Here is a 20,982-nt window from a genome sequence, read left to right as displayed (position 1 = left end):
TTCCCTCAACTTTCAAATGATTTCTTTTATAAATCCATCCACCGTTAAATTTTTTCCACTTGGTATTTTTGTACTGAATCGTTATTGGCACCGATACGGAGAAATTTACGGAAAATACGGTGACAGAAATTTTACTGTTATGATTATGCAAATAGTTTTTTAATTATTTTATTTATAATTGATTTTTCATTTGAAGAATTAATGATTATAATCGACTATTTATACTGAACAATTTAATAAGTGTTGGAAATTTTTTATCTTGAGCTTCATATAATGCAAAAAGTTCTTCGATACTATATCTTCGGTAGTATAGGGGTGAGTATCCCCGCCTGTCACGCGGGAGACCCGGGTTCAAGTCCCGGCCGGAGAGATTATTTTTTGCTATTTATATTGCTTAATTATTTACTCGGAGTTTTCTTAATGTTTTTATATTATAATTCACTCAATTATGAATTTAAAATTCTGTTACTAAAAAGACACAAGCCTCCTGAAAACCCAGGCTGAATTTTTTCTCCTTGCACCGGTGTCTCCTGGTGAAAATATTTCTCCGTCTTTTTACCACTTTTTTCGTGGTGAAAAAATGACGGAGTAAATTTCAGGTTGGAGAGATGGCAGATAAAAAGTTGGAGAAGTAATGGAGAAGAGTCGGAAAGATGTGGAAAAAGTTGGAAAAATATTTTCATCAGGGTCAGGAATCAAATTATCAAAAAATCACAGATAACAAGTAAAAACAGTGTCACCTTGGTTTTGTTGTTTCTCATGATGAACCGAGTTTTGTTTTCTTCATTCAGATCAATTCTTTTTGTTAGCAATGTGTTGACCTGGGCTGTTGATAGATTTTCTATTTCATAACGTACATAGTCAATTTTCCATTCTTATACGTTTATTGGCGCTCTCAATTCAATTCTTAATTCGTTAACTGATTGCCTGTTTGTTAAGTCTGTTTCTTTAGAGTTGGATGATTTCTCCCACAAAAAAAATATTTATCCAGGATATATATTCGATTGGCATATATCCAGGATATATATTTTTTCGTGGGGGGAATCATCAGATATAGACAACTCATCATGATTCTCTCTGTCTAACCAATCATCTAGTATTAGTGCTGCCAAGTAGTAATCATCTAGGTTAGTATTATTCCTCTTCATCGACACTCTCTATAAAAACAGTTAAACTAAGTTTTTTGATTGTACTAAAAAATCGGATATGTCTTTCATGATTAATGGACAGAGGTAGTACAGAGCCTTAAAATTGGGTTTCTTATAATGTAATAATCGCTACTAAATCATATCTTCGGTAGTATAGGGGTGAGTATCCCCGCCTGTCACGCGGGAGACCCGGGTTCAAGTCCCGGCCGGAGAGTTTATTTTTTGCTATCTTGTAACTTGATTATAGATTTATAAATCTTTGCTATTTTTTTTTCTATTATTCATTTTATTAAAAAAGAGCAAATCGCATGAATACATATTTTTTTTATTAAAAAGCATAGTACTCGTTTGGACTCAAAAAAATCTTTTTATTTTGGGACTTACAAGTAGCCTAGGTTTCTTATTAAGCAATAGTCGACCATAGATCATATCTTCGGTAGTATAGGGGTGAGTATCCCCGCCTGTCACGCGGGAGACCCGGGTTCAAGTCCCGGCCGGAGAGTTTATTTTTTGCTCTTAATTATCAAACTTTAAGTTTTGTTTGCGCTTTGAATTTATTTTTATATAATTTTCTTTTTTTTTTTTTTATTATGAAGTTATGCCATGCGGTTAATAAATAGTTACATTTAAAAAATCATTGATCAAGTACATGTTCAATACCACAAATCACATTTTTGTTATCATTTTGAAGTTGAATGATCATATCTTGTTTATCAAAATACAATTGTTAACTTCAATTATACTCACTGAATTTTACGTAAAATAATTAAATTAAATTTAAAAAAAAGGTACAATAGAAGTATATAAATCATAAATATTCGTCACTTACATTAACCATACTGATTTAATTACTGTAACTCAATAAATCCTACATTCATAAAAATGATGAATCTTTTATTTCCGTCAAGTCGTGAAATGATAAAAAAAAATCTACACGTTAAATACCATACCCATGTGACAAAAAAAAAATAGTTAAAAAAATAAGAATAATATTGAATGAATGTTATTTGCTTTTTTTTGTTGAGAAAAAAAATAAAAAAAAAAAAGCTTGTTAATTACGAGCGACGAGGATTTATGATAATAAATGTTGTTTCGAGTGGAGTTGAGTATCAAAAAACAGCAGGAGAATATACAACTAAAAATGAGAGTGACTGAGCTAGAAGAAAATAAATAACGACAGTTGCGCAAGTGGGTACAGGAGCCAAAACGTGTGCGGGTTTCCATCAGTCTGTCGATAGTTTCGGCCAGATGTTTGGCCCAAAGACCAACTCGATACGTATATGTTTATCAAATTGACCTGCAACCCAGTATCTCAAAAAGAAAAGAAAAAAAAAATCTAATGAATAAAAAAAAAAAAAAAACAACAACAATCTTCAAAACCTCTTCAATTCATTTAACATTTTCCTCAAAAAACTTTCAAAAAAAAAAAGATTCAACTAAAAAAAATAAACGGTAAAATTATTTGAAAATAGGTAAAAAAAAAAGTCTTTTATTTTTTAAATAAAAGAAATAAATATATAAAAAAAATATTCAAAAGAGTATAAAAATGTGGGGTTTCAGTTTTCAAGAAACTGGAGTATTTCCCATGGTTCTGGACACCACAAGTGGACAATGGCCTGACTGAATAGTTCTGTGGTAAAATGAATCTATACGCAATATTTAACTCACACAGATATAAATTTAAAAAAAATACATTTGGCTATTTGTAAAAGGATAAATATCAATATAAAGAATCTGATTTTCCGTTGGTCAAATAAGGGGTTGTAGTAAATTTCTTAATTCTATTAAATTCATTGATTGATTTTGTCGCATGTTAGCTAAGCGTTTAACGATAAATCAGTGTTACAATGTTAAGAGTGTCTTTTTCATGCTATAGACACTGATCTAACAGGCGGCTTCTATATCTCTAGGCGTCGCGGAAACGACTTTCTAGAATTTTAGGGTGGAAAAAAACGTGTTGTCCATTGACCATCAGTTTATATATATACGTTTATAACAGATACCCCTGGTATACCTTTTTCGTGATCTTTTTTTTTTGGACTTCTTTGAACAGTGGACCCTGATCGTCCGTTCTTTTAATTCGACATATTGAATTCAAACGTCCAGCTATACTCTTTTTTATACTCAAAAAAATTTATTTATATTATGTATTGTTACGTTTCTTTTTTTATATTTTTTATCCCGTGAGAGCCATCACAAAAAATTTATAAAAAAACACCTCCAATTTTATGTTAGAAGTAAATTGCGCTGAGAAATTTTTTTCTACTCGAAAAATTTTATTGTCAAGTATATTGGAAAATATTATCAAAGCAAGCTTTCAAAATAATCAAACATAGAATTTTTTTTTTATTGGTTTATATAAAGTCATCAAGATAGTCCTTAAAAAGAAAAAAAAAATGTCGTTTTTTTTTTTTAGTCAGATAGCTCATAATATTTGTATTAAAAAATCATCTTTAAAAACTATTAAATTCTTTGAATAATAATCATTTATATTACGACAAAAATTATTATTTTTTCCAGTTTATTTTTATTATTTTCATAGTTAAAAAAAAAAAATAAAAAATACATAAAAGTACAAGTATTTTTTATATATTTTTGATTGATCAATTCAACCCCAGCAAGATGAATAAATCCAAAAGAAAATTGTCTTTGTCATATAGCTATATATAAAAAAGTATAATTCAAAAGTAAATAAAAAAAATTATAATGCTTCTTGACAATTGCTATATTTTTATATCGATAAATAAGGATATCCTTGTCATAAAAATAAATAAATAAATGTATATATCGTCCAGACAAATTGTAGCAAGTATATATCCCGACTTACCCACCAAGATCAGTCACAGCGGGATAAAATCCTGATCGTGTTTCACGTTCTACCACCTTCGAATATACGTGCGGGTGTATTTGTCTCATCAAAGTAAATTTTTCAACCGCATATTTTACAATCCGCGAACTCTTTTCATACATACACTCTCTATATACTTGAAAATCCCCTGTTTGCTTCAATTCAACTACCCTGTCTCTCCCTTCTTTTTTTTCACTTTCTCTCGTAATTCAACGACAAACATGAAAGGGTTTGTTTCGACAGGCATTTTTTTTTTTCTTCACCTCAAATGCGATTACATAGTGATTGAAAAAATATATATTTCCAAGCCATCTTGCCATCAAAGAATTTTTATTTTCATCTCAAAAGAGTCGTCTCAGTATGAAAGGTAATTTGCTATATATAAAACAAAATTTATATATATTTATTTTTATTTTTTTCAATTTTGAATTTTCATGTTATAAAATAGGTGTTCAAGCGTTATAAGAAATCCTGTGGACTTTAATACACATCACAATAAAAAATACAAATATATCTCAAGCGTTAAATAAAAATATATATATTTATTTTTCAAAAAGGGTTGGTGTGTTAAACTGCTCATATAAATTTAAAAACATTTGGTTTATAAAAGATTGAAAAAATAAAAAAAATGTTTAAAGAAAAAAAAGGGAGGAAAAAAAAAAAAAAAGGTTTATAAAAAAATAAAATTCTAGAAATTTTAAAGTGAAAACATGGGGTTAGTATATTCATTTAGGTATAGGACAGATACGAATCATTGTTGTAAAACCTAATAGGAGTTTCACTTTTAAATAGAAGAGAGAAATAGATACTGAATAACTTTAGATAGATCAGCTGCAAGCAATAAATATCCACAGCCCTTTCAGCCAGCATGGCGATATGTTTTTTTTTTATTTTTTGTAACACGCTTGCCCACTGTTAGACCATCAGGATTTTTGTTTTGCTGACCATATACATTTGACTCTCAAAGAATTATTGCGTTCTATTCCAAATGACATAGACAAACTCTTTTGAATTTTTTTTTTTTTTTTATTCTTGATATAAATCCGTAACGGGTGGTCATCCACAAAATCTTTGATTCTCTCAACTATTCACATTATTTTATTATGCAAAATAAATTTATTTTTTTTTTTTCTATTTATAGTTTATACATTGCACTTTTAAATAGAAAAAAAAAATTACATAATGGTTATTTTTTTTGTATACCTGAAATATATTAAACAATATTTTTTTTTCCTATCTTGCAAGATAAAAAAAAAAAACTTGCGAGAATGATTCGTTAGTTTTTAGATGTTATTTCGACGTTTGTTTGTGGATTATCAGACAAACATTCGGTGCTATTTGAACTGATAAATTTTAGAAAAAAAATGATAGAAATTTAAATCAAAAAAACATATCGCAAGACGTTAATATTATTGTGGTTTAATTTCGATAAGATCAATGGCTCGGGTTTAAATATCTTATCCATGTGCAATCATCGTAAATATTAAGTATAATTTTGGTGCAATAAAAGCGGTTAAACTAAAGGAAAAAAAAAAATAGTTTATAGATCAAGATGTGAGAATTAAAACCGAAATACAAATAAAATAAATTATTTATCTTATTTTCTATATTGACTTTTTTTTTATGTTATTTGAAAATAAATTTAAAAAAAAGTTTGTATTTATTTTCATTAAATTTTTCGATGCATAAAAACTTCAATAATAAAAAGCCCTTTTTAAATTTAAAAAAAGAATTAATTCAATCAGATAAACCCTTTTAGAATTTAATAGAAAAAAAAGTGCATCAAAGGATTGAATTAACAAGTGGATATTTAAGAGGGATAAAGAATCTATTGAAAATTGTAAAACATTTATTTTTAATAGTAAAAAGTTTCGAAATATTTCCGTGTATTTCTATTACGATTTAGCAGCACTTCCTAGCGCACATATCGACATTTGAATTTTACTTTATCGACAAATTAAACTCAATAAATTTGTACTAAAAAAAAAATGTTTATTAAATTTTATTTATATATTCATAAATAATTAATTTTTTATAATTTACAATCTATAATTATTGTACTTTAATTTGAGGGCAGTAAGTACTTGTATAATTTTTGTTTTTTTTTAATGAAATTATCACCAAATCATATTGATAGCTCCTTTATTACGAGCCATGGGATTTAAACAAAGAGTTGTAAGAACATCAACAGCCTCACTACCATCATCTTTTGCATAAAGAGTTGCTCTTTTTATACTTCTTCTTACAAATGATCTTCTTCTCAATGATCCAATTATTCTGTCATCTTTTCCTGACTCAATTCTTCTGTAAGATCTTTGTTTAAAAGGCAGAGAATTTATTCTGCTATTTTTAAATGAAGGCCTTTTTAAAATTTTATTTCTACCACTTGTATCAGCTGAATTAATTGTTCGTCTATTGTCATCATCACCAGGCTGTGGTGCTCTTCGTTTTTTAATTTTTTTTCTTTGTTTTTCATATGTTCTTTGTGAAGTTTCTAATCTTCCAGCAAATTCTCCAGTTAAACAAAGTCTTGTTATATTTTGATCTGGCCATGAATAACCAATTACTGGTAAACCACATGCGTTATGCATTCCAACAAGTGGTACACCAAGTTGTCTATTTTTTCTATCAGAATTTGATAATCTTACAAGCTCACTTGATCTACCACTTGTTCGTGCATTACTCTCATAAACTGATATTTTTTGTAATACATTACTACGTTCAAGTTCTGAATTTTTATTATTTTTTTGAAAATTATTCATTTGTTCTTGTGAATTATCAAATGAATCTTCTATAAATCTAAACTTTGGTATAAATTCAGAATATTTTTTTGATAATTCTTTTGTTTGTTTTTTATTTTTTGATTGTTCTTTTTTATTATTTTCATTATAATTATCATTATTTTGATATGATGAAACTGTTAAACATCCTTTACGATTGCTATAACTTCTAATTGGTCGTTCAGGTTCAGATACAAATGATTCAAATTGCATTTGTGGTACAACTGGTCGATTAAGTGTTTCAATATTTTGTAAAAGTGATGCACGATAATTTTTAATTGGAATACTTCTAATTGTTCCTTTTGATTGTTTTTTTTTATCACATTGTTTATCAGATTTTTTTGAACGTTTTGAGTGTCTTTGACATTTAGATTTTTGTCCAGTTAATGGACTTGAACTTGATGGTCTATCAAATGACACATCAATTGCTCTTTCTTCAAAATAATTATCATTATTCAATTGATTTGTTGATGCATCATTTTTTGTTTTTTTCCATTCTTCAATTATACTTTTATTTGATAAATTATTAACAGTTTGACTTGATTGATTTTTACTATCAGGAGATATTTCATTTTGTTCCTCGCTGCCCTCAAGCCACCTTCAGGATTTACCACCAAATGTTGATCCTGTCATATGCATTCTATTTTCAATTCCTAAACCTAAAAAATATTTTTAAAATAATTCATTATATTTTTTTTTGATAGTAATTTTACTTGTATAAAATAAATTTACCATAATCATGATCAATCTCAGAAAAAGGAGAGCGAGTCAATGTTTGTGTTGACGTAAAATTAGATTGTTTTGTTTTTTTTTTAGAACTTGTTTTTGTACATGCAAGTACTGTACTAAGAAGAGCACTTATTTCAATTAGCATCAGTACAAGTAATATTCCTAAAAATAATAAAGCTTGATCTTGGGTCCATTTTTCAATCATATCCAAACAACCCTAATGAAACACAGATAAAAAAAACAATTTCAAAATTAATTCAACAATATTATATTTAGTTTAAAATACCAACCATTGAATGACGAGCTCGTTGATTCTCTTCTGGATTACGTGTTTGACATAAAGTCAAATTTTTTGGTTCTGGATTTAGAAATGCATCAATTGCACCTGTATTGTTAAGTGTACAACATGTAAGTGGTACAATTAATTCCCTTCTACTGACTTCCTGCAATCGCCACCAAGAGATACCATAATTGTAACTTCCGTTAATTCCACAACAGGAAAACTATAAAAAAAAAATATAATAATTATAAAACTAAAGGGGAAAAATTAAGCTTTTATTTTCCTACTGTTGTTTGAGCAAGATCCAAAGCAGCTGTGAATTGTTCACGTCCAGGTACGGCATAATTTCTTTGTAGGGTACGTATCAATCGGCTTGGTCGAACATCAACACCCAATAATTGAGGCCAAAATACCGTCAATACACAAATTGAAAATTCACCAATTAAAAGTAACACCAATGAACTGACATACTGCAAAAAAAATAAATTTATAATTAATTTATTTTTTTTAATTTAAAACAACAAGCATTATCTTGATTTTTAATTTTTTTTTCATCAATTGATTTTAACACAAAGCTGAAAGACATTGTAACACATGATAAAATGTGTTCATGGTAGAGTGAAAATGTAAAAATCAACAAGCGATGTAGGAATAATTAAACTATTTTGATAAAACTATTCAGAAAGTCCCTCTTTTTTTATCCGCATGTCTGGGCGTTAACCACATAACATTTCCGTTCGTCAGCGCGTGACAACAACACAAAAATAAATATTTGAATCTTTACAATCAACCTATTTAATTCTGAATATATATAAAAAAAAATGCATTCAATGCACAACGAGTTTGTTGTAATTAGATTTTATTTAACGATTGAATAATGAGATAAACGATAATCTAAACAACTTACTGTAACAGTTATGCAGCAATTGAATAAACATGAAGCCCAACAACCAAGTAGACCTGTGATGGATATTAAAAATCCAACTCCAACAATTCCAAATGATAAATAATAAAATAATGGTTGATTTGGATGTTCATCACTTGATCCAAGTAATCTTGACATTAATACTCTTTCATTATCAATCATCAAAAGAATTCCCAATGACATCAAAGCAAATCCAGACATCTAAAATAATTTAAATTATATCTCTTTGTTTTTTTAAATATAGACTCAATTATATTACCAAAAAAATCATATTTGAACAGCACACAAGTGCTTTTGAACCAGTCATTTTTTCTTCTTCCATTTGGAGAAAAAAAATATGTAATTTTAAAGTAAACAGAAAAACAATTTAACTTCACATATTGTTAGCTTAAAAATAAATAATAAACAACACTTTTTTTACAAGCTCTTGTATGAATGATAACACTTGGAAGTCTAGCATACAACTGGTGAGTATGCTCCCCTGCAGGTATGCTCTGGTTAAAAAAATTTTCAAACACACGTTGTTGAGTGTTTTCATGCGAGTCGTATTCGAATAAACAAAAACGGAAGGAAGTATGGATATAGGAAGGGGTCAAAATAGGAATTATATATTATTCAAAATTATGAACACATTTTTCCTTTTTTTTAATTGTCTTCATGGACCAGTAATTTCACATATTGCAACAGCAAAATTTGACTTTTTCAAATGTCTCTGTGGCTTTACCTTACAGTTATTTGATAGTAAAATAAATTTCGATAGTAAAAAATGATTATATAAATAAAAATAAATAAAAAAAAGGAAAAATAACATGAACATATAAAGAATTTATATATTATTGTAGGTGTTCATAGAGCTTATCTCCTGTAATACGCATTAAATTAACGATGGGTCATTTGGACAAAGCTTAATAAGGCCAAGCCTATATTAAGAATTAAAATTAAATACTCTGTATAGTTTACCAGCTTATATTAACAATTAAAATATATTGATTTTATATTTTTTACATTTAAAAATCAAGTTTACTTGTACCACCACCACTACCACAGCCAACTGATGAACTATCATCCTGTTCACGATGAGCATCACCAAGTTCTGGTGGTAAATGAAGTACCTGAAATATAATTTTTATATATTTTATTAATTATAAATTATTATAAATATATTTAAGTGCTTTAAATTACCTCAATGACAAATTTTTTTCTTCTCATTTTAAATGCAAGATCAATTGATTCTGGACAATGAGCAGCAAGTGTATTTATTGCTGATAATTTTTTAACATGAAGTAAACCATGATAATCTCTAAATATTGGATTAGCTTCTTTTGGTGATCCAATAAATGATTCTAATGAAATTGCTGTATCAGATAAATGTTCCATTCTACCAATAACACCACCAATATTATCAAAATTTTTAACTGGTACTGTTATTGCAGCAACTGCATATGAACTTCTTAATAATGATCTAAAACAATATAAAAATTTAAGAAGATCATTTTGAGTATCTTCCTCTGTATCACATAGCCAAAGTCTTGATCCCAATGATTGAATTCCAATTCTTAAAATGTTTCTTTTTTTAATATCATCAGTAACACAAAAACCTCCTTGTTTAAGTTTCAATTGTATTTTTTTTAACAAATCAACATAGCAATTATTTTTAAAACCAGTTGTATTAAATGACAAGTCATCACCATCCCAATAAGTTACATCAGTATTATCAATCATATCAGTATCCATGTCTTTAGTTAAATCATAAAAATGACCAAATGTTTGTCCACTTTTAATTGATGAATCAGTTATTTTCATGTTGTGATAACGCCAAGCAATTTGCATTTTTTCATCTGAACGATTTGAGCTTTGAACTGGTGTTGTTGATGTATCATTTACAACAGCTGGTAGCTTTGTTATTAATTGTTGTGGTTTTGTGTCTTGTGATGCAACAAATAATGCATGTGTTGACACAGCTCCTTCAGCCAAAAAATATTTAAACATAACACTTGCATAATTATTGTAAGTGTCTTCTTCAATTAATAACAATGATCCAATTGGTAAACCACCTCCTAAAATAATTATTTAATATTTAATTGACTTGAGATTTAAAAATAAATTTTTAATTATATTATTTACCAATAATATTGTCCAGTGATGGAATGCCTGTTGATACAAGCAATTGAGCATTTTTAATTGATGGTTTTGTTCCTGGAATTGGTGGTACTTTTCCCCTCAGCTGATTATTACTACTAGCCATATTGTTTATTTATTTTTTAATTTGTCAATTATGTATTTTTAAAAAATACCTTGGAGCATTATAAATGTCAGTATGTCACGTGTAACAATTGTCAACAAACTCAACAATTATCAACAAAATAAACGTGCAAAACATAACCTAACCTCAATTAACACAATCGATAATAAATAAATTTACCTTGTCAACAATTGACATTACAAAATTCTACTTCATCAACAATCATTTTTTTTTTTTTTCTGTGTAGAAATAAAATTTTTTTTTTTCTCAATTTACTATTTAAATCAATTTTATATTTAAACAATTATAAAACATTATTTTAACATGCAAAAAACATTATTAATACAATTATTTATTAATGTAAAAATATTGTTAATTTAATTATAATTAACCAATAATAATTAAGGCTTATCTACATTATTATTTTCAACCAATAAAAAAAAAATTAAAATCGAAATTCCAGGTGTGTGTGAGTCACCAACAAGTGAATTTCGTCAATAATTATCAATAATTACAATAAATAATAATTTTTAATTTAAAAAATATTCAACAATATAAATATAACAAAAAATAGTTATTATTATTATTATTAAAAATTACCTAACACTAAAAATATTAATAATTAAAAAAAAAAATTATAAATTTCGATTTTTTTTGTTTCGAAATAATTTCTAATAACAATAACAATTTTTTTTTTTTTTCGCATATGTTGTCTTTGAGTTGTCGTGCCTTCTTATCCCCCCGCGGTTAAAAAAAAAAAAAAAAAAAAAAAAAATCAACCCGTCGTCCAAGTTCCTCTTTCATTTTCCAAGTCGAACGAGACACTCATTTTGTTGGGGTCCCGGACTCGGTGCGCATGTGGCCACAGGCATCACGCATTTTTTGTTAATTTTTTGTTCGGTCATATATTATAATAATTAATTAATAAAAAAAAATTTGTCTCGTTATTAATATAAACAATTAATTTGTGTTAAATATTGTTATATTATTTTATTTAAAAAAATAATAAGTTTAAAGTTTAAAAAAAGAGGGAGATTCTTGGTATTTATTGCGATAAAGTAATGGCGTTTTTGAGAACAATACCGCGTGTTTCTTCAAGAAAAAATATAGTTAAGTGTTTTGGATTAACAGATTTATCAAGTAAAATAAATAATGTCGGTATCAAAACATCATCACAGCTATTACAAATTACGGAACGTAAATATTCCAAGGATGCATCATCAACATCATCGCAACCTGGTGTTTGTGGCATCAAGCCGGCATCCAGGCAGATCGATTCATTGGACCTCAAATTTGATGATCCGATAGCTTCATTTAAAAGCAAAAAAACCATGGAACTTATTAGAGCCTATCTTGTTTACCAAATATGTTCAATTGATTTTGTCGTTGAAAATAATATGAAGGTATATTTTTTATTAACAATTTACTCATTTTTTCATGTCTCATTTCATTTTTTTTTTTTCATTATTCAGGTATTTATTGGTTAGCCACAGATGGCTGTGTATTTAAACAGCACGTTGTTTTGGCATTATAATATCCTGAACGTGTATCAGTTGGCAAACTTGATGTGGACCCAGAGGCGTCCACTTTTTTATTTTTTTTAAAATCAATTTTACTAGTCACATGTTTATCATCTTTTTCTTTTTTTCTACAAATTTTCTTATCATTATTAACAAGGAAAATTCCATCTTATCAGTACTTTTTTTTTTTTTTTACTTTTTTTTAATCTGAGTAATATATCCGTTTCCGCTTCATTTATTTTATAAAATTATTTTTTACTCACTGGATTCGTGTTATGTATATTTTTAGATTTTTATTCCAAGTACAAATCGTTTCACTAAATATTTAAAAAATCATATCTATTTTTTTAAAAAATTGTAGATAATTTATTTATAAATATTGTTGGATAATTTTGTTTTTTTTTTCTATCAAAACTAACTGGTTTTAACGTCATGGAAATTTTAGAAATTCTTGTCATATTTGCTTGACAATATTTAAGTTTATAAATAAATTTACTATCGATTTTATCAAGCCATATTACTTACTTATAGATTCACTTGAAAGAAAATTGAATTAAATATTTAGTATATATTTTTGTGACCATGAAAAATTAGAGTATAAATATTTAAATAATTCTAAATTGTTTAAAATAAATTGGCATGAAAAACACTTGCTATCGAAAAACAACCAAATTTTTTCTCACACTGAATTCCAAGGCCAACATTTTACGTCTCAAATTTATATATATTTATTATTTTACCGTTTCAATTATTCATTATTAAACAAGCATGCGACATTTATCAAATATATTTTTTTTCTTTTTTTTCTTGCAATATAGCTGTTGTTGTGTTTGAATAACTTGGCTGACTATAAAATTAACACTTGTATTTATGCAATGTCTAACACGTGAAAAATAATTAATTTTCCAATTTGCGTAATAAATGAGACAAAAAAAAAATAATAATACAAATAATCCCGGATATATATTGCTTAAAAATGTCAACAAAATTTATTTACATTTTTTATTTCAAGTTATTTAACATGACTGATAAGTAAGTAGATAATTCAAGGTCATCTATATATTTTTTTTTTCTTTTTTTTTTCTTTTGCTTGTACTGAATAAAGTAACAATGATAATGCTGATAACTCTTATATAATATTCTACGCTATATTATTTGTAAATTTATGAATGAAAAGAAAATCTTGTTAATCTTTTTTTTTTTTTTGCTAGAATAGATAATGTTGAGACAAGATTATGTCAAATAAAAAAAAAAATATACTTGATATTTAAATTAAAAATTAATTTAATTATAATTTTATACTAAATTGTCGAGGATTCAAATTAGTCTGATGATAATTATGGAAATATCAAGTAATTTATTTGAATAAAAATTAACATTTTTAATTAAATTTTATTTATCATTTAAATTCGTTAGACAATTATACAGGCTTGCAATCACTTTGATCAACCAAAGGATTTCATTTCAATCAACAGGGTTTCATGTTTTATTTACATTCATTCTCCAAGTTTATATATTGATGATTGAAAAGCAATTCAATCTTATAAAATATAAATTAAATGAATTTTTTTTTTCTCTTTTCTAATCAGTATCATAAACAAGTACTTTATTCTATCTAAAAAAAAACAATTCAAGGTTTTATTTGTATTAATTACTTGATGTAATTACATCAGTGATTTTGAGCTATCAATAATATCAAATAATATATTATTTTTCGAAAAATATTTCAATGTTATTTCCTGCAAATGATTTGCAGGTCTCTGATTACATGTTTTTAAATAAAAATAGCAACTAGTCTGGGTCAAAGTCCAACAACAATAATGACCTATAATACAAAAAATTTAAAAATGAAAAATATACTAGGTTTATATTTTTAGAATGATAAATAGTTTGATCATCAGAAAATAATTAAATCAATCGAAAAAAAAAAAACAAAAGTAAAAGAAACATTTAATTATGTCTTTGAATAAAATTTATAGTCTAAAAAAAAATTGTATATGGATGATTGCCAAAATTTTAAAATACCTGATAAACTTATCAATTTATTTATATATTTATAAATATTAAATAAAAATTTATTTGTTGATTTTTTTAGTTTATGAAAGCTGCTGAGTCAATTCTTGGTGCAAGGCTCTTTACATGGTTAATGAAAGGTACATTTTATGGTCATTTTGTTGCTGGTGAAGATGAAGTAAAAATCATGCCAACACTTAAAAGACTTCAACAATTTGGTGTCAAACCAATACTTGATTACTCTGTCGAAGAAGACCTATCACAAGAAGAAGCTGAACGACGTGAAGTAAAGTATGTATTTAAAGAAAAAGATAAACAATTAAATTTTAATAGTAAACTTAATGATGAAAAATAAATAATTTAATTACAGAGCTTCAGTGTCAGAAGCAGGTGATGAAACTAAAGAGGGTACTCTGAAAAAGTATCACGTTGATAAATCATTTGCTGATAGAAGATACAAGGTATCATCAGCAAGAACATACTTTTATTTAAATGAAGCATCTTGTGAACGCAACATGGATATTTTTATAAAATGTCTTGAATCAGTATCAGGTATAAAACGAAAAACAATTTATCAAATTTATTATTTATCCATTGTATATTAATTATGATAAATTAATTATTTTAGCTGCATCACAAGGAATGGGAATCATTGCAATCAAAATGACAGCACTTGGACGACCACAATTATTGGTTAGTATTTAATTTATTATTATAAAAAAATAGTTGTTTAATTTTTTTTATAATTATTTAAATTACAGCTTCAATTGTCTGAGGTTATTATGAGAGCACGTCAATACATGTCTGATGTTGTTGGTGGTGAGGGTGCTGTTTTAGCTCATCATGCTAAACCAGATGATTTTAGAAAAAGATTTGAAAATGCACAAATTAAAGATGCTGTTCCAGTACGTAAATTTTTGGATAAAATACAATCTGACAAAGAAGGGTATGTATTAAAATATATTATTAAAATATATCATTTAATTTTTTTTTTTTAAACTCACCAACACCAATATAAATATTACAAATCATTTCAATCATAAAGCCTTTTTTTTCACTTCTTTATTCTATTTAATAAAAATAATTATTTTAAATAATTTTCTTGGTATCTTCTGTTGGTGATTATTGGATTATCCAGAAAGTAAGATTCATTAAAAATTATCAAGAGTTCAAACCCTAGCTGCATGTAGAAGCGTTTATTATTCCTGATTTTGAAGAATTAAAAAAATAAAAGTTTATTAACTCGGGTGTTTAATTTAAAAATAGAAAAACAAAAAAAAATATATAACAAATTTGATTGATGTTATGATAATAATGATATATAATTAAGCAATGATAATTAATGATTAATTATTTTAAAAAATTACAGTGTCATTCATTTGTTTCCTTGGAGTGGAATTCTTGATGAAAATTATGAATTAAGTGAAACATTCCAAGTTCCTGATATTAAAACTGGTAAAATGGTTAAATTGATGACACAATTAACACCAAAAGAAGAAGAAATGTTTAGAAATATGATTAGAAGATTGACCAGTATTATAAATGTAAGTTAATTAAACAAAAAAAAAGCACTGTAATATTATGAATAATGATTTTTTAAATATGATTTTTTAAAAAGGCTGCTGAAAGATTAAATGTCCGAATAATGATTGATGCTGAACAAACATATTTTCAACCAGCAATATCAAGATTAACCCTTGAAATGATGAGAAAATATAATACGGAGAAGGTAATTAAAATTTTTTAATAAAACTTTGTATTTGTCATGAATTAATTATTACAGAGGATTGAATTATGAAAAATCGTCTGAAGAGAAGAAGTACTCTAAGTGGCTGATGAACGTAGTCTATTTTGTCCTAGGCTGTTGTATTTAATACATACCAGACGTATCTCAAGGATTCATACTACGAGGTGAAGACTGATTTGGAGCAAGCTGAGCGACAGAATTTCTACTTTGGTGCTAAGATCGTTCGTGGAGCCTACATTGAACAGGTAATGTATTAATTATTATTTTGTCATCAGACACATCAATAAAAAAAATCGGGATAAATTAGGAAAGAGCAAGAGCTGCTGCAATGGGTTATACTGATCCAACAAATCCAACTTATGAAGCAACAACTGAGTCTTATCATAGAACACTCATGGAATGTTTGGGAAGGATGAAGCAGTACAAAGACAAAGGAGAAGATATCAAAAAAATTGGTATCATGGTTGCATCACACAATGAAGATACTGTTCGTTTTGCTATTGAAAAGTATGTTAATTTTTTAATTTGTTTTTAGTATTTTTAATTTTGTTTATTTATTATTTTTTAACACAATTAATTGTTTTATTTTTTAGAATGAAAGAAATTGGAATTTCTCCAGAGGATAAAGTCATTTGCTTTGGTCAACTATTTGGCATGTGTGATTATCTCACTTTTCCACTTGGTAAATTAAAACTTTTAGATCTCGTTTTTTATTTACTTTTATTTATTTTTAGTAATAATTTTATTTGTTAATTATTTTTTTTTAGGCCAATCAGGATATTCAGCATTCAAATATATTCCTTATGGACCAGTTAAAGAAGTTCTACCTTACTTGTCACGACGAGCACAAGAAAATCGCGGTGTACTTACTAAAATTAAAAAAGAAAAACGTTTATTATTTTCTGAAATTAAAAGACGAGTTCTTACTGGTAAATGGTTTTACAAACCAAAGGGTAATTACACACCTGTGTGAACTCTTAAATTTTCATTTTGTGTTTTTAAATAAATAGAAAAAAAAAAAAAGAAACAAGTCAAAATGAACAGGAGAAAAAGAATAATTGAAAATCATTAAAAAAAAATTAAATAAATCAATGAACAAAACTTAATAAAAAAAGGTGATTGTAAATTATTAAAAAAAAAAAAAATTAGGATCCTTCGATGAAAGTTTAATAGTGAAAAGATTAAAGAATCAAACAAAGTGTGTGCATATTTTTTTTTTCTCTTATTTTTATTTGTTAATTTATCCTTTATTCAATTTGTTGAATAAAAAATTGTTTGATACAATTTTTTATCAACTGATGAATAACATTTGCTTAAATATAATTAGACAAAATTTTTTTCAATTGAATATCATTGAAATGGAAATATTTGCAAGTTGATAAAACTTTTTTTTTTTTTTATTTTCATCTAAAGATAAAATTTGTTTAAAAAAAAAATATGCACCAATGTAAAATTTATTTTTGAGATAATAATTTTGTTTTTGCTGAAATACTTATTCTTAATTTTCATTTTTTTCAAAATGAACCAAAGATTAAGATCCAGAATTAATTGTTTTTTTTTTCTTTTTGTATTTTGTTAAATATTTTTATAAAACGTGGGATCTGAATTTTCTTGTTAATGAATAATGACAAATCGTATAACGAAAAAAAAAAATTGATAATATGATAGATGAGAGTAACTTGAATTGTAATCTTGTTTTATTTTTTATTATTGAATGATAAAATTAGACAGAAAAAAAAATTGTTTGTAGTGACTAATGAATAGAGCTTATGATTAATTTACATATGCGATTTATTCGAGTGTTCTTAAATTGTAGCCAGAAAAATCGTTTGTTAATTTAACCTGATCTAATTACAAAACCAAAAGAATCATTATTTTTTTCTTCATTATTATTTAAAAGTAATAAAGAACTAAAAAATACTTGTATTCTTTGGGATAAAAAAAATAGTGTAAGCATTTAGAATAGTGTTTAAAAAATATTATTAAAAATATGTTTAAAAAAATATCTATTTTAATAATTTTTTAAACATATTTTTTAATATATTTTTTAACTTTTTTTTTAAACATTATTCCAATATGTTTTACAACATTAATTCGTGAATAAAATAAATGGAAAATTTAATTTTTTATTAATAAAAATACAGCTGTTAAGTTTATGTGTTAAATTAACAAACGAATTTTTTGATCTTAAAGTTTCGACTTAACTTATTGACTCATCAATTAGTTTTTTTTGTTTTTTTTCTATTGTTTTAATATTTTTGGATATTGTCAAAACACGAGAGTCAAACAATTATCATATTATTTTCACTGTAAAACTATGCGATTATTAAATACTATTTGCCTCATTTGTATTTTTATTTTTTGATCAGTAAAAAAAATTATTTGATATTTAACTCAGATAATAATTTAAACAAGCTTATAGTTTTTGAAATTTTATTTTGTTAATATGTTACTGTATTATTCTTAAAGCTTTCTTCGTTTTTTTTTTTAAATACAGATTGGGTATTAATTAATTTATTTGGGTATTAATTATTTGATGACAATAGTCATGACTTTTATTAAAATTGATTGTATAATACCTCGAAAATCGTCGAATTACCCATCACTGACCTCAAGGATTTGCATGAAAAAACTTGTGTGTGGACTGTGGACACACTGCTTAAACGGTTGCTCCAGGTTGCTCCAGGTTGCTCGAGTAAATTGGAGTAAATCTAGAGACCTCTGCCCTCTGGCGAATGGCGTTTAGAAACATAATATTTCTATGAGTGCAAAATAGCAACTTTAATAATTTATTATAAACAAAGTTACCCCAAAGTTACCCAGGACAAGAAAAAAGTGATAAATAGATGTATTTTTTTGCATAGGATCGATTTTTATAAATGATATTGGTCTTCAACTATTTTGACTCGAGTAACCCCATAATATTTGCAATAAAAACGTAGTTTCGTCATTTTAAGTGAAATTATTAAACTCAACATATTTCAGCTGTATCATTATCAATCTTTGAATTTAATAATTACATAAAAAGTTGAAATTTTATTAATTATTTAATATGACCACGATGATACAATTGTCAGATGAACAGGTTAGTTGAAAAAATCAATTTGAACTCAAATTATCTTCATTATATCAATATAACGTTCTTGTCATAATTTAAGGATTGAAAGATTTTAACTATTAATATTTAAAATGACTTATGACTTAATTTTTTTATAGATAGAACGTAGAAATACTTTTTGTGGCTGTAATCTTGAAAATGTTGTTAAATATGTCTCAATTCATGGTGTTGTAAGTATATATGAAATATACACCTATAATATTTTTTTGACTAAATTCAAAATTAAGTAAACAATCAATAACAACAACACCCAGTACTAAAAAAATAATTTTTTTAATATATAGATTTCAACTCTGTTGTTACCATTAACGGTACAAGTAATTGGTGGTCAATATGGTGTGTTGATGATAAGCCATTCGAGGACGAAAAAATGCCCAGATGAAGTTTTGACTTTGACGGATATGCACGTCGTACTTGAGGTGTTTCTGATAAGCCTGCTCTTAGTTGGGCATTCAGTAGGTTTTATTGGTGTGTTTCAGGTTGGTTAAAAAAAAATCAAAATTATCGTTTGATTTTTTTTTAATTGATCATTTTTTTTTCTTTAATTCCAGAAGTGGAGTGCAGGCTTGGTATTGAATTTACTTTTCCGTATAGGCGAGATTTTCTTATCTTTTTATTGGTTGATGAGTGTATTTACCGATAATATCAAGTCTCATACTATGTCACAATTTTCATTAGGATGGTATTGCTTCTTTTCTTTCTGTATGTAATCATGTAATCATGTTGAATTTTTTTTTTTTTTTGCTCTTTAAACTTAGCCGTTTAGTTCAAAAATATTGTTTTTTTTTTCAAGTTGTCCAATTCATGTCTTTAAACATAATAGTATTGTGGATATCTGCACCAGTAAAAAAGAAGATCAAGAAGGATTAAGTGTCTGGAATTACCAAGGATCATGCTCATCTAGCGATCATCTTTTACAACAAAAAACATTTAAAAATTATAAAAAGTATATAGTTTTTATAAGGACACTAGTAATATCATTATCATCGTAATTATAAATCAAAATAAAAAATAATTTTTCAAACCGCTTGACATTTTTTTTCCATGAGAAATCAATTCATTTATGCAACGGAAATAAATAAATAGTTATATGTATTAAAAATTATCAAAAAGTGTATAGTTTTATGTAATGTCTCATTTAAAAACTATAACGAGTAACGACAATAATAATTGATTTATTATTATAATTATAAATTAAAATAAAAAACAATATTATTTTTGTCATCATGGATATTCGAACCACAATTTCCAAATTGGGGGCAATCGAATAGGTCAGACGAGGTAACTTGTCGCTTCCATATACAAAAAAAAACGAATAAATCTTAAATTGTGATCAAGATAGAAAATAAAAGAAAACCAAAGTGATAAATAAAAAAAACTTTAAAAAATATTTACGAAAGTTTAAATTTTCATGGATTTAAATAATAATAAAAAATAAGTAATTTAATTGTTTATAATAAAAATCGTGATCAAGCTTGTAACTCTTAATGATATTTTATTGCCGACTGTAAAGAAAAAATTTCTATAACGATATAAAAAAAATCTCAAAAGTTTAATGATCATCGTTGATTATTAAATTTTTAAATTGATTTTAAAAATAGAAAATACTTTAATTATTTAAAATAAAAATAA

At 26.2% G+C, this 20,982-nt stretch overlaps 4 protein-coding genes and 3 non-coding genes across 8 annotated transcripts; 5 read left to right on the top strand and 2 right to left on the bottom strand.

The window, feature by feature from the left end:
- The first annotated feature begins 298 nt into the window (after window positions 1–298).
- On the top strand, window positions 299–370 carry Trnad-guc. The gene has a single exon. It is a non-coding gene; the product is annotated as a tRNA-Asp (tRNA).
- A 920-nt stretch (window positions 371–1,290) lies between these two features.
- Trnad-guc lies at window positions 1,291–1,362 on the top strand. Its single transcript has one exon. It is a non-coding gene; the product is annotated as a tRNA-Asp (tRNA).
- Window positions 1,363–1,578: 216 nt separating this feature from the next.
- On the top strand, window positions 1,579–1,650 carry Trnad-guc. Its single transcript has one exon. It is a non-coding gene; the product is annotated as a tRNA-Asp (tRNA).
- Window positions 1,651–7,322: 5,672 nt separating this feature from the next.
- Window positions 7,323–9,490, bottom strand: LOC122855275 (tetraspanin-11-like). The gene is made up of 6 exons (XM_044156504.1): window positions 8,970–9,490; window positions 8,693–8,911; window positions 8,073–8,255; window positions 7,796–8,008; window positions 7,509–7,722; window positions 7,323–7,435 (listed from the first exon to the last, which is right to left on the bottom strand). The coding sequence occupies exons 1-6, from the start codon at window positions 9,030–9,032 to the stop codon at window positions 7,377–7,379; spliced, it is 951 nt and encodes a 316-aa protein (XP_044012439.1). The 5' UTR covers window positions 9,033–9,490; the 3' UTR covers window positions 7,323–7,376.
- Window positions 9,491–9,544: 54 nt separating this feature from the next.
- Window positions 9,545–11,727, bottom strand: LOC122855274 (elongator complex protein 4). The gene is made up of 3 exons (XM_044156503.1): window positions 10,835–11,727; window positions 9,893–10,767; window positions 9,545–9,822 (listed from the first exon to the last, which is right to left on the bottom strand). Exons 1-3 carry the CDS (start codon window positions 10,953–10,955, stop codon window positions 9,718–9,720), a joined length of 1,101 nt encoding a protein of 366 aa, XP_044012438.1. The 5' UTR covers window positions 10,956–11,727; the 3' UTR covers window positions 9,545–9,717.
- On the top strand, window positions 11,259–18,058 carry LOC122855272 (proline dehydrogenase 1, mitochondrial). 2 transcript variants are annotated; one of them, XM_044156500.1, is made up of 12 exons: window positions 11,760–12,355; window positions 14,568–14,776; window positions 14,856–15,037; window positions 15,114–15,178; window positions 15,247–15,431; window positions 15,624–15,626; window positions 15,855–16,029; window positions 16,104–16,214; window positions 16,346–16,477; window positions 16,540–16,739; window positions 16,826–16,914; window positions 17,000–18,058. In XM_044156500.1, exons 1-12 carry the CDS (start codon window positions 12,014–12,016, stop codon window positions 17,203–17,205), a joined length of 1,899 nt encoding a protein of 632 aa, XP_044012435.1. In that variant the 5' UTR covers window positions 11,760–12,013; the 3' UTR covers window positions 17,206–18,058. The 2 variants fall into 2 exon arrangements, with proteins under 2 accessions (XP_044012437.1, XP_044012435.1); XM_044156502.1 differs by lacking the exon at window positions 15,624–15,626 and having other exon boundaries at window positions 11,259–12,355.
- Window positions 18,059–18,932: 874 nt separating this feature from the next.
- LOC122855271 lies at window positions 18,933–20,655 on the top strand. The gene is made up of 5 exons (XM_044156499.1): window positions 18,933–19,317; window positions 19,449–19,520; window positions 19,635–19,829; window positions 19,902–20,052; window positions 20,144–20,655. Exons 1-5 carry the CDS (start codon window positions 19,285–19,287, stop codon window positions 20,218–20,220), a joined length of 528 nt encoding a protein of 175 aa, XP_044012434.1. The 5' UTR covers window positions 18,933–19,284; the 3' UTR covers window positions 20,221–20,655.
- Window positions 20,656–20,982: the final 327 nt, after the last annotated feature.

This window comes from Aphidius gifuensis, linkage group LG4, assembly GCF_014905175.1.
Source record: "Aphidius gifuensis isolate YNYX2018 linkage group LG4, ASM1490517v1, whole genome shotgun sequence".
Classification (NCBI taxonomy): domain Eukaryota; kingdom Metazoa; phylum Arthropoda; class Insecta; order Hymenoptera; family Braconidae; genus Aphidius; species Aphidius gifuensis.
The sequence above is the reverse complement of the archived record's forward strand: the minus strand, read 5'-3'. Positions and strand labels throughout refer to the sequence as shown.

Bases quoted from the DNA above. Each gene is read 5' to 3' on its own strand.
- LOC122855275 (XM_044156504.1), bottom strand. From the start codon at position 9,032: ATGGAAGAAGAAAAAATGACTGGTTCAAAAGCACTTGTGTGCTGTTCA. The intron at 8,009-8,072 runs GTAGGAAAATAA...TTTTTTTTATAG, and splicing joins TGGATCTTGCTCAAACAACA to TTTTCCTGTTGTGGAATTAA. The intron at 7,723-7,795 runs GTTGGTATTTTA...GTGTTTCATTAG, and splicing joins AACGAGCTCGTCATTCAATG to GGTTGTTTGGATATGATTGA.
- LOC122855274 (XM_044156503.1), bottom strand. From the start codon at position 10,955: ATGGCTAGTAGTAATAATCAGCTGAGGGGAAAAGTACCACCAATTCCA. The intron at 10,768-10,834 runs GTAAATAATATA...TAATTATTTTAG, and splicing joins ATCACTGGACAATATTATTG to GAGGTGGTTTACCAATTGGA. The intron at 9,823-9,892 runs GTAATTTAAAGC...ATTATATTTCAG, and splicing joins GAAAAAAATTTGTCATTGAG to GTACTTCATTTACCACCAGA.
- LOC122855272 (XM_044156500.1), top strand. From the start codon at position 12,014: ATGGCGTTTTTGAGAACAATACCGCGTGTTTCTTCAAGAAAAAATATA. The intron at 16,478-16,539 runs GTAATGTATTAA...GGGATAAATTAG, and splicing joins GTGGAGCCTACATTGAACAG to GAAAGAGCAAGAGCTGCTGC. The intron at 16,740-16,825 runs GTATGTTAATTT...TTTATTTTTTAG, and splicing joins GTTCGTTTTGCTATTGAAAA to AATGAAAGAAATTGGAATTT.
- LOC122855271 (XM_044156499.1), top strand. From the start codon at position 19,285: ATGACCACGATGATACAATTGTCAGATGAACAG. The intron at 19,318-19,448 runs GTTAGTTGAAAA...ATTTTTTTATAG, and splicing joins TACAATTGTCAGATGAACAG to ATAGAACGTAGAAATACTTT. The intron at 20,053-20,143 runs GTATGTAATCAT...TTTTTTTTCAAG, and splicing joins GTATTGCTTCTTTTCTTTCT to TTGTCCAATTCATGTCTTTA.